The following is a 12,717-nucleotide window of genomic DNA, read 5'->3' as shown; positions in this document are numbered from 1 at the left end:
TTTTACATCTGTATTACATGTTTTTTTATATTGTATTTGTGTACAAACACGTTTAATATACGTATTTGTCAGTATTGCTTTCGCGTAGTTTGCAGCTTATTTACTTTTATAGCTATATAAATAAAAATTAACCAAATCAATGGGAGCTCTCTAGAAAGGCCACTCATAACTTTAGATTCTTATGTTTGCGCCAACAAATTGGGGTCTTTGGCTTTTCAAATCCTTGCTATGCCTTTTTAGCGCTTTAGTGCTGATTTTCATTTTGAAGCGCTGTTGAGAACGTTGTATAAGACTCTGCAGCTACTACTGGCATAGGGTCTAGCAGAGATGTGCCACTCGGCGAGTGATGTCACGCCCCGTGATGTCACGCCCCGTGATGTCACGCCCCGTGATTTCCCACTCCGTGATGTCACCGGGAGCTGTAATGTTTCCCGTGACCTAACCGAGTGTTTGGCTTGTGAGGGTCTAAAAAGCTTGAAAGCACAAACCTATTACCTTGTAAATTCCAGGACCTTCTGATCTGCACCCCGCGTACAGTGACGCTACACAAACAAGCCAGTGTGCTTGCACTGTGGTTTGGTCGTGACCTCGGATGTCGGGGCAGATTAGCACATTTAATGTCCTTCTACTTGGGAATGTTTTGAGTTTAGTGCTCGGGTCGTGCGATAATTGGGTAATTGACCCCGTATGTGCCGCGCGCATCAAGTCATCAACCTTTTGGGGACCTTTGGGGATAGTTGGCAGTTGACTCGAGAGGGTTGGTGGGGGCTCGGAGGGAGTCATTTGGTAATTAACTGACCGACCCGTGGGGTCCCTTCAAAATCAGGCAATTGTGCCTGAGAAGTGGGGGCGTCAAAGGGAAGAGCGTAGAGAGGAAACAGAGCCCCCGCCCAGCCTGTGCGCCTCCCACATCAAGGACTTGGACGACTTCCAGGAGAACCACTTAAGATAAATGTACAGACAGTTGTTACCAGTTAATGTAAATGGGATGCGTTTATAGCGGTAATGATGAATCCGGCCTAAATTCATGCCCTCTGGACCTACACGGGACAGCCCTATTTCTGGAGTAATCCCCAGAGTTCCAAGGCCGGTCACTAAATAGATCAGAAATAAAATGCTTAGCATGCACAAGATTTTTTTTTTTTTTTTTTGTTCAATAGTTTTATTAAGTTTTGCAACTTGAGACTCGAACCCAGAGCCCCAGGTCCGAGGTCGAGCGCCTTAGCCGTTAGGCCAACTCCTCTCCCTTATGAAGGCTGTAGTATGTTCTCACATTTCTTTGTGACTACTGCCTATTGCTTCCTTCTTGGGGGCCTCATGTATTATATTATATTGTAATTGCGTTTATATAGCGCTTCCTACCCCTGACTAGGCGTCAAATCACTTTTTCGGCGAGTAGCACACTACGCCGTAACTCATAAAGTATTAGTGTTGAATTGGTGTAGTGAAATATGAAAGTAATTTGAGTGGTGGATAGGTTAGTCAGTTATTTGGATTCAGAAGGATAGTGAAGGGAATGTCTCACACACCTTCCCATCATGCACCCCTCTACACCCAATACGTCATCCCATCGCTTCTGTCCCAGCCATGCCAGTCTGTATGCTTAAAACGCTCAAGACCTGACCTAAAGAGCCAATTTGTTCCTGTTTTCCAGCTTTTCCACGTGGCATACGTCTTGATCAAGTTTGCCAACTCCCCTCGTCCGGATCTCTGGGTGCTGGAGCGGTCCACAGATTTTGGTGTCACCTACCAGCCGTGGCACTACTTTGCCTGTAAGTATCACCTGTTCCTTGATTGCTGTTATTTTTTTTTCAAATGTATCATGTAAAACAAATGCCAGGAAGTCCATGGCTGAAAAAATAGTTTCCACCTACCTGACCATTTTTTTATAAAAGCAAACCAAGTCAGAATTGATATGTTAAAAAAATCAAAGGATTCGGAACAAACTGGTTATATATAAATGCTATTGCCATGACCTCAAATATTCAAATAGCCTGAATTTTACAAGGCCACTCACTATTCTTGGTTTTGCCAATGTCGGCGCATTATGAACGCATCTAGCATTGACAAAGCCAGTTGCGATATCCCGCATGGGGAGCGGTGGGTAAGCGATCTGATTTAGATTTAGTTGGACGGATTACTCTGTCACAACATTGGCTGATATCCCGTCCGCCGAAATATAACTTACATAGGATATTATGAGATTTATATTTCTGCGGACCTGATATCCATCACCGTTCAATGCTGCTGTGTGCCGGCGGCGTTTAGCTCCTTCCTCCACCCACGCTCCTCTGTCACTCTCCCGGGCCCCCATGTCCAACTAAGCGCCTGATTTAGATTTCGGCAGACGGGTTACTCCGCAACAACGGTGATGGATATCCGGTCCGCAGAAATATAAATCTCATAATATCCTACGTAAGTTATATTTTGGCGGACAGGATATCTGCACACTGCCTTTTACTATTAGAATAACATCATAGAACATATTTAATCTGGGCGACCTTTTGTGTAGTTATGAAAAATCCCATCAACCAGTTTTTAATGTTTGTTTAATCCTATTTCAGAGTGTGTGGTTAGTAGAGATGTGTTACATCCGCTAGTTTAGTGATGGTTTCTATTAGTTAAAGCGAAAAAAACAAATAAGGTTGATCCAGCTCAAAATCTTAACATTGTTTTATCTGTATGGATACTTTAGGTATCAAAGCCCTTTTTCAATGACCTGGTGTATCTTTCAGAGGCCGCCCTAAGAGATATACAATTGGGTGGAGCAGTGGGAGTGCTGGCTCACCGGTTAGAGGAAGCAGTCCCTGATGCAGAGGTCAGACCCGGGATCAGGGTTCAAGGCTCCTCGCTCAGCCCAACTCTCTTCAACGTCTACATGAGCCCCCTCGCAGACGTCGCACGCCAGCACAGCCTGAACATCATCTCCTACGCCGACGACACCCAGCTGATCCTCTCCCTCACCAACGACCCCGCCACCGCCAGAGCCAACCTGCACGAAGGGATGACAGACGTAGCCAAATGGATGTCGAACAGCCGCCTGAAACTGAACTCTGACAAGACGGAAGTCCTCATCCTGGGATCCTCACCCTCCGCCTGGGACGACTCCTGGTGGCCCCCCGCCCTGGGCAGCGCACCCAAACCAACTGACCACGCACGCAACCTGGGCTTCATCCTGGACTCCACCCTCTCTATGACCAGACAAGTCAACGCCGTCTCCTCGTCGTGCTTCAACATCCTGCGAATGCTACGCAAGATCTTCCGATGGATCCCCACCGAGACCAGGAAGACGGTCACCCAGGCCCTCGTCACCAGCCGTCTGGACTACGGTAACTCCCTCTACGCCGGAACCACCGCCAAACTCCAGAAGAGACTCCAGCGGATCCAGAACACCTCAGCACAACTCATCCTGGACATCCCCCGCCGTAGCCACATCTCCGGACACCTGAGAGACCTGCACTGGCTCCCGGTCAACAAGAGAATCACCTTCCGGCTCCTCACCCACGCACACAAAGCCCTACACAACCAAGGACCAGGATACCTCAACAGCCGCCTCAACTTCTACGCTCCCACGCGCCAGCTTCGATCGACCAGCCACGCCCTCGCCGCCGTCCCCCGCATCCGAAGAGCCACCACAGGAGGAAGGTCCTTCTCCTACCTGGCTGCCAAGACTTGGAACTCCCTTCCGACCCACCTCCGCCTGACCCAGGACCACCTCGCCTTCAGGAAGCAGCTCAAGACCTGGCTGTTCGAGCAGTAGCGGACCCCCCCCCCCAGCGCCTTGAGACCCTCCGGGTGAGTAGTGCGCTATACAAATGCTCTGATTGATTGATTGATTGATTGATTGATTGAATCCCCGACGCGGCAGGGTCTTGAGCTCAAAATGTCCTCGGACCCGATAATTCTCTCACCTCGGTGCCTACTCGAATCGTGGGTTCACACTCTGCAACTCTGGGCAATAGCTTGCTTAATCTCCACTACGGCCCACCGCGATGGGATGCCTGGTCTTCACCTTGGGGATGCCCAGTAGGGGTAATCTCGCAGGGAAAGGCCAGGACGGGTTCCCAAAGCAAGCGCCTTGAGACCTTACGGTGAAAAGGCGCTATATAAGAACGTATGATTTATGATTTACGATTTACATCACTTGGACAACTGTATGGCCCTGTTAACTAAATGACAGAATTGATTGCGGTGCCTAACCATACACAAGATATACCTTGGAGAATCCTAGTCCTCGCAACCAGTGGTCCTTAGCGCCTCAAAGCAGCAGTGCTGCAAGGCGTTGTGACTTGCGTAGACAGACGCCCACATGTGGTGATGTACTCTGGGGGTGGGAAAGCCCTGCTTAGTCTGGGGGCAACACTATAGGGTGCACATCTGGTGACATACGCATACAGTCGCATACCTGATGACGCACAGCCCTTCTGTGCACACTCCGTGGTAGAGCAATGCATGCAGCCGCCATCTTGTAAACTCGGTGACCCACGCGCTGCAGAGCTGCTCTGACGCACTTCGGTTGCCGCGGGTCGACCATTTAGTGATAATACCTCAGGAAGCAGCAGCCTTTGGTCAGGAAATGACCCTCTGGCTAATGAGAGCAGTAAGTGTGATTGCTGTTTCCTGGAGCCTCCTGCGGGCCAATGGAATGCTCTCCTCCGGGAGGGATGAGCATATGGCCGCGAGGACCTCCGAGATGGCTTCCTAATGTGCCGGGGGAATTCATGGAAAGGTCTGTAACTTGCTTTTGGAGTGTTGAGCCCATGAGTCAGCTGTTCCAACCAGCCTGGACTGACAAGCCTGCCCCTAATGATTGACAGATCATCCACCAATAAGATACTGCGGCTCATGATGCGGATACCATCCCAACCCTTGCCTTCTTGCAAAACACAAGGAAGCTCTTCTGGGAATGGTGGTCCGAGTGTCAGACCTTATGACTCAGCACCGCTTCTTGAACAAGAGGTTGGGAGTGGAGACCTTGTTGCCTGTTCGTGGAGCGCTCTCTCATCTGTAATACATACTTATTATTGGAAAGGACTTCCCATTGTGAATCTGAGTTATTCCCTGCGTACATCTCTTGACGCGCCGCGTCATCCCCATGCTCACCGCACCCCCTTCTCCTGAACCAGGGCCGGTGTATTTCTCCCCATCTCCCAACCTCTCCATAGTGTCATATTTGGGGCTTAAAGTGATCACCTTTACCAGGCCTGGAAAATGCCCCTGTGGTGTCTATTCCACTTAACAAGCTGGCTCTGTCCAGAGCCCCATATTCAATGAGAAACCCCATTGCTCAGTTGTGTGATGGTAATCATGAGAGATTACAGCACTTTATGGGGACAGCAGCCCTACCATTGTATCTCCAAGTCCATTGCATCACACCCATAGAGCCTCTGGGCTGACAGCAGCACTGGAAGTGAGAGCAACAGAACCACCATAGAGTAGCCATGGAAACAAAAAGAAGACAGACCTAGAGTCTACTCCAGGGCCACCAACTCAGTGTGACCACTGTCAGCAATTCCCAAGCCCAGCCACTCACATGGCCACAATCAAGTCGTAAACCCGTAATACCAAACCCACCGAGCTGCACAGCCCGTGCAGAGCACTATTTCTTTTGTTGTGAGCTTTGACCAGCATCTTGCCCTACCACCAACCCTCATAAAAACCACTGCCAGGAAAGTGAGGACTTCCCTTGGTGAGCTTGAGTGGCCTGCTGACGCTGGCATGACAAAGTCCATACTCGTGGTTTAAGAGTGTTTGAACCAACCAAGTCTGTATAATCCTTACGTACTTAGGGCCAGATGTAGGTGGCCCAATACCGGTCGGTAACTTTCGAAATGACCGAATTTCGGCTGTTACCGACCGGTATTGGATATTTGGGATGTAGGTGGCCTAAATTGCAAATTCGGTAATTTACCGATTCGGTATTTTAAGGAATCGGTAAATTACTTTTCTCATTTTAGGATTCGTTATTTACCACCATCTATAAGTTGGTGATAAATAAGGAATACCTTTGAAAATGCAAATCAGTGCATTTTCAACTGTGCCATGTGGAGGCATGTATGCGTGCCACATCTGCACACAAGCACGATTCAGGGGTGCAACAGGGTGTCAAAGTGACACCCTGGCACCCTTGTATGTGTCCCCCATTTTACTGAATTGGTATTTACTGATTCGGTAATTGCCATTCATTCCTATGGGCCTCCAGGCCCATAGGAATGAATGGCAATTACCGAATCGGTAAATACCGTTTCGGTAAATACCGAATCTTACCGATTCAGTAATTTTTACCGATTTTTTTTTTTTTTTTGGGCTACATTGAATTTACCGATTCTAAAATACCGAATTGGTAAAATTCGGTATTTTGGAATCGGTAAATGTACTTTACCTACATCTGGCCCTTAGTCTTTTTACATCACCTGTGTTTCCTCTCCAGCCCTGAGTACATCTACCCCACCCCTGGCCACTACATTTGCACCTTTGGACACCGTTAAATCTGTCCAGCGGGCCACCAGCGTAGCTGGTGCCGGCTTTCAATCTCCTAACCAGTTTGCCTACCACGTTTGCACCTACGTTGAACTTGTGGTATTCATACCTGCAGCCCGCTGCTCCTCCCCCTCGGTCGTCGAGTACTTCATACTCTGTTTTTATGGTGCTGTTGTGTGTGTTTTTTAGAGCATAGTGAGCACCAGGGTGTGGTTGGGTGCAAGTTGAGGAAACCGGTACTGACTCTGTTGACAAAGTTAATGGGTCGTGCTTATCAAGAAGACAAAGTTGGTGGTTTTAGCAGGGCTTTAGGGCGATCTATGCAAAAGAGTGACCAAACTGGGAGAGTTTATTTATAATCGTGCATAGAACCTACTTTCCTGCTGATGTGGCGTCAGAAGCACGAATAATTGCAGGTAGCTGAAAGCTTTGCTGAAGAGGCTCTTGTGCATATTGTTCAGAACTTTAAATTGGGTTTGTGCCGCAATCTGGTGCCTCTTAAGGGTGGACATCGTGGGTGTTGTATGCATGTGTGTCAGATACAATGCAGCCGGTGCATCATGGTCTTTCTGCATATGAGAGATTAGTTTTCCTTAAGGGACCAAAAAACAGGCCTTTCAGTGATTGAAACTAGATGCCACACTTGGCTTTGGATAAGGCTGGACTTGCCTTCTGAAGTTTGTGGTAGAACAAAGTCGTCTTTGACACCCATCTTACTGACGTCAAGAGGAATGTGTGCGCAGGGGCGGCCTTAGTCATGTGCAAGCTGTGCACCTGCACAGGGCCACCAAACCCCAGGGGCCGCCACGCCAATATATATCCTTAATATAATAATCCTCTGAGGATGGATACATATTTGCGTGGCGGCCCCTGGCAGGGATTTGGCGGCCTCCGGCTCTGGTCCACTTCCCAACATCCTCACCCCCCCTCCCCCCCTCCTCTTCACTGGCCTCTGCGCTCTGCCCCGCCCGGACCCCTTCTTCCGGGGCCCCCAACCTACGCTCCCTGCCCAGGGCCGCCATGAGCCTAGAGCCGCCTCTGGTGTGCCTTAATGCTGTAATAATACTCGTCTATATTTGTAAAGCGCAAACATATCACCCCTTAAGGTTTCATGGCTCTGGGGTCAGTCGGGGAGATTCAGTGAGCTATTGCCCAGAGTCACATGATGCTGAGCTGCCGCTGGGGACCGAACCGTGAGCCCTGCGCTCCTTAGCTGCTCTGTCCACTGTGCCACACCTCTCTCCTAAGAGATAACTAGCAATATCTATCTCTGGTAAGCTGATGCTCGAATGTGACAAAATGGAGTCTAAAACTCAAGAGACTTGGGCTAATTCTGTTAGCCAGCATGAAAGGTTTTTAATTGAATAGCTGAAGCCAATTGATAAAGGCACATATCAGTACCGATTCAGATCCATAAAAAAAAAAAAATCTTGAATATCTTGTCCTGAAGGTGATGATTATTTATGAACACTGCGTCAACAGTTTTAAAAATTTTATTATGTATAACGTGTATTTAAAACAAATTGATTGTTTTTAAAATATTGTTAACCGCTTTTTTGATATAAAAATTGTTTTGATATAATAATTTGCTGACAAATAATAGATAACAAGTTAACAAGTTGTGTTTTGAACCATGGGGCACTGTATGTAAATTGTAATGTAAATTTGGTAACCTGGCAAGATCAGGCCTGAAAAACGTTTGTATGTGTATCCAGCCTTGACTGTGATAGTGTTTGGGCTTCAAGATATTGGATTTTTTCCATTTAAATTAAATAGGAAAAGGGAAGTTTGTTTTGTTGATACTTATACCCACCCCTTTTCGATAAGCAGGGTACCTCCCATATCATTTTTACAATTGCCTCATATGCTACATCATGATAGAGAATTTTTGGACACAACATCTTGTTTCGTTAATTTGGATTGTTGGTTGCATTGACCAACAGGGGTCAAAAGCAACTGCCACCATTTGTGCCTCGCAGGACAGAAGCGGTAAAGGTGATAAAGACTGCAGATATTTACAGTACGGACTCCCACTAACTTTTTTGTGCCTCGCTCCAGCCTCCTCTATATCCCATTGAAGTTCTGACTATCAACAAATTTGTTCTGCCTCTTTGCTTCTTCTGCTATAGAACTTTTTGACACCAACATTTGGATTTGTTCTTTCATTTTACCTTACACTGCTTTTTCTTCTTTTGGTAGCATCGAAGAGGGACTGCATCGAGAGGTTCGGCGTGCGCACCATCGAACGCATCACCAGGGACGATGATGCCTTCTGCACCACCGAGTACTCCAGGATTGTGCCTCTGGAGAACGGAGAGGTGAGACCTCCAGGCACTGTCTAGCATGTCTCTGTAGAGAAGTAAGAGCTCCCAGCACAGCACTGAAGGGCATGCCACCAGGTACAGCTCCCCTTCACCCCAACGTCTGTGGCTGGAGGTGGAGTAGCGCATGGGTGCAGTATCTTTGCATCTTTAAGGGAGTTACAGCACTGACTACATTGGGCGACAGACTATGCACCTTATGTAATTGTAATTGCATTTATAGAGTGCTTACTATCCCTTACGAGGCATTGAAGCGCTTTTTTTGGCGAGTAGCATGCTACCCCAGAACGCAACAAAAGTTAGTGGTGAAATAGTATAGTGAAATACGTGCGGTGATCCGAAGTACTGAACCTCATCATTTTGGTGCCTAGTGTGGCTAATAGAATGTTTGTGGATTATCCTGATCTCAAGTAACTAAAAATAAAGCCACTTGATTGATAACCACTTCCCAAGGGTTCCACGTCCCACATGGAACGACGGTAACTTCATTAAGTACAGTTTTATTTTGATACTTGGGGTATAATGCATTTGCGTCTGCAGCCATACTTGTCTTCATATTTGCATGGCACATATTGCCCCATATATTTCCTACCAGATGCATGCCCCAGTGGCCCTTGTCAGAAGGGAGGTCAGATGGGTCCACGGTCATACCCCGCTGGGAGCCCACCTACCCAATGTCTCTGTATTGGTCCTGTGTTACTTGTTGTTTTGTTGAGCCTCATCCCACCATCTTTCTTCTGGCAGATCGTGGTGTCTCTGGTTAACGGGCGCCCCGGAGCCTCCAACTTCTCCTACTCCCCCCTCCTGAGGGACTTCACCAAAGCCACCAACATCCGGCTGCGCTTCATGCGCACCAACACCTTGCTGGGCCATCTGATGGGCAAGGCGCTGAGGGACCCCACCGTGACGCGGCGGGTGAGTAGCCTCTCCCTGGTTTTTGTGGTACTAATATTGCAAATCCTTGAGTTTTCTCCGGCTTCCCACCCCAAACATTTGAATTTGGGACAAAGAAGATCTGAGCTTCATTCTGCGCCTCTCACACATGCAGAACCCTAGACATTTCCCATTTGCTGCCTCAGGTGTAAATACGTTTAAAAAAATAGTTGCAGTTGTGTTTGATGTTGAAAGTAAATGTTAAGGCTCCAATGTTGTCCTCGTTAGGACTCTTCCAGCCCTTCTTACTGGACCTCACAGGACGTGGGTCCCTAGCTTATAAGAGTGTTAGGCTGTGAAGTGAACTCCCTTCCCACACCTGCAGTCTAGTCTGCCTGATCAACAGGGCTTCAGGAAAGCCATAAAAACAGTTTTTCTCTTATTTTTTTCGTTTTCGGCTCTTTTTGGTCCTCTTAATTTGAGATTGGTTTTTTTTTAAGTTTCCGCCTTCTGCTAGCATTCGTATGCCTCTTAAATTGAACACCATACTTTAGAAATAATCTAATTTTTTTTTGTTTGGGTCAGTCGGCATCTCCTTAGCCTTTTGTACTCATCCCACTGACAGTACTTGAGGAATTAACTTATAACGTTTGGCAGTGCAGGCACAGACTCCACGGGGCACGCCGAGCAAGAACCAAGTAGGTTAATCGGTCTGATGAACAGAAGCGACAAGAGACGGAATCCTGTCAACTTGGTAACGCTGGTGCCCATGAATCGAGAATTTAGCTTCTAAGCGTTTTTTCAAAAGAGAAAAACGCACCTTTTGCACGAGATCCCTATTTACGATCTCTAAATTGAACTAGGGCAGGACGCTCCTTAGCGCGGGCGGACCACCCAGTTCAAATCACCTACGGTCCTGACGAAAACCCTTGAATCCATGTATGGGTTGAAACATGTAGACCTTTTTAAACAATAGTTTTGTACATTCACATTCACATAGCACACTTTCGCTATTTTTATATATTTTAATACGACTTTTTGACACCAAAGCCTTCCTAATTAGGCAAAGGTGCCACACTTTAATTTTACTAAGGGTTCAAGCACTCAAGAATAAATACTTGAAGTGAGTAGTGTTGGCCCTTTTTAATACACAATTTTGATAGTCTTGAACACATAAAAACGAAACCAGCTCCACTGTAATCAGGTGTCGCAGCACACCCTGTAGGCACTCGGCCTATGGGGTGGGACCCCGATGATGAAGCATGTCACCAACCAGGTTGGTGAGTGAGGGGTCTTCTATAAGGATATGCTTTATCCAGTAACAGGTTGGGGCAAAATGTGCTAACCAGAGCGCTTGTGCTCATTGTCAGAGAGTTATTTTCTCTCTACCCACGAGGGGTTACTCCTTTATTGTTTTTTTCAGTGCAGGCATAGAACCAGACCCACTTCTTTTACTACTTTCTTTTTTTTTTTTTTTTTTTTTGCTTGGCTTTCAAGTACCCTCCGACATTCCCTGCAGTGTAATGTAAATTAATAAATATGACAAAGAAACAAAAATAAAAGTGATCCCCACACTGCTGTTTCTGCAGTGCCTGCCACAACCAAATATTTGTTGGACTGGGCCTGAGCAAGAAGATGGGTCTACAGCAGGGATCTCCAAAGTCGGTCCTGGAGGGCGGGATCCATGCCAGCTTTTAGCATATCCCCATTTAGATACATGTAGTTTTCTTTAAGCCTTGCATGGATCTGGCCCTCCACGACAGACTTTGGAGAACTCTGGTCTCCAGCATTCAAAGTGAGGTTAAGAGTGAGGGTAGACACCACCTCTGTGGAGCCACTGTCTGCGGGAAGAATCCTGCTTTTAGCTGAAACATATTGCTTGGTATTTCTTCTAAGGCAGCGCTTTAAATGATCCGGTACTGAGTACCTGCACTTCATTCATTTGAAAGGCAGAGTGCCTGCACTTCTCAGCACTGCTGCAATACATTTAATGGGAGAGTATCAACACTTCTCAGGAGCTATCAGGCAGTTTAAAGGGCACCTGCACTTCTGTCTTCCCTTTTAAAGTACTATTCTAAGGTAAACCGAGTTTGCAGGGCTCAGATGTTTGTTTATAACCAGAAAGGAGCTACAGACCTTAGAAAGCTGTCATGAAGTTGTGTAGCAGAAATACTTTGAGTGTAAGGACGTGTCTGGTGAGGTTCTGCCCTATGGGTACCACGGCGCGTGGTCTTTCGAATACTTTTAGGTACCACGCTTCAAAACGTAACCAATGTAAATATTGCAGATAAGCTACGTCCCTATATGGGACCCTTATTGTTACTTGGACATCTCATATATTTGATTTGAAGACCTCACTAGAATGAAATGATGTGAGTCACCAGGGAGACTCTGATAGAAGAAGCCGGGAATAACCTCAAGAAAGACTGAAACAAACCAAATACGAGTAGACAGTACAGCAGTAAAACCACAGATCAGGAAAATTAATAATGGCTGTAAATTCTTCTCTATGGTACATTCTGCTGCCACTTCTGCCTTTGCAAATACCAGGTATCAATAAGGCCTAGTCCGCATTCAAGCGTGGGTCCTGCAGATTAGATCAGATATCAGGAGTGAGCATCTAACTGACAGAGAAGTACAACAAGATCATGTACTATGGTCAGGACCTCTACAATTATGCAGCAGGGGAACACCGCATTATGTGGCGAGATCTGTTTAAGCATGAAACTTTTTTGAGGGTAAAATCTGAAGATGATGCTGCTGATGTTGGATTATGCGGCAATCAATAACTATGCAGAAAAAAAGACACATGCCGCAGAATCGTAAAATTCCAGTGTCTCTGACTATGGATTTGAAACGGATCCCCAAGAATGACAAGGAAGGCAAGTGTTGCGCTGTGAGAAGTTGATGTCCAGCTCGGCGACCAGCATACTCTATTGGAAAGAGAGGCCTTGGCTGTCGCGGGCAGGCTGTCTGCCAGCTGTACCAAGCCAGAGGGAAATGACAAGAATTGGAGAGATGAAATAGGTAGAGAATTGTGCCA

General features: G+C 46.9%; 1 protein-coding gene across 2 annotated transcripts in view; it reads left to right on the top strand.

Annotated features, from left to right (window-relative positions):
- LAMA5 (laminin subunit alpha 5) overlaps positions 1-12,717 on the top strand; it is a 346,280-nt gene that overhangs the window by 130,123 nt on the left and 203,440 nt on the right. For both annotated transcript variants that reach the window (XM_078651602.1, XM_078651601.1), the window contains exons 3-5: positions 1,655-1,772; positions 8,680-8,798; positions 9,546-9,716. In XM_078651602.1, the coding sequence (XP_078507728.1) occupies positions 1,655-1,772; positions 8,680-8,798; positions 9,546-9,716 (408 nt within the window). The remainder of the gene's footprint in view (positions 1-1,654; positions 1,773-8,679; positions 8,799-9,545; positions 9,717-12,717) is intronic.

This window comes from Lissotriton helveticus, chromosome 7 (assembly GCF_964261635.1).
Source record: "Lissotriton helveticus chromosome 7, aLisHel1.1, whole genome shotgun sequence".
NCBI classification, from domain to species: domain Eukaryota; kingdom Metazoa; phylum Chordata; class Amphibia; order Caudata; family Salamandridae; genus Lissotriton; species Lissotriton helveticus.
Note: the sequence above shows the minus strand (reverse complement) of the source record. Positions and strands in the feature narration are given on the sequence as shown.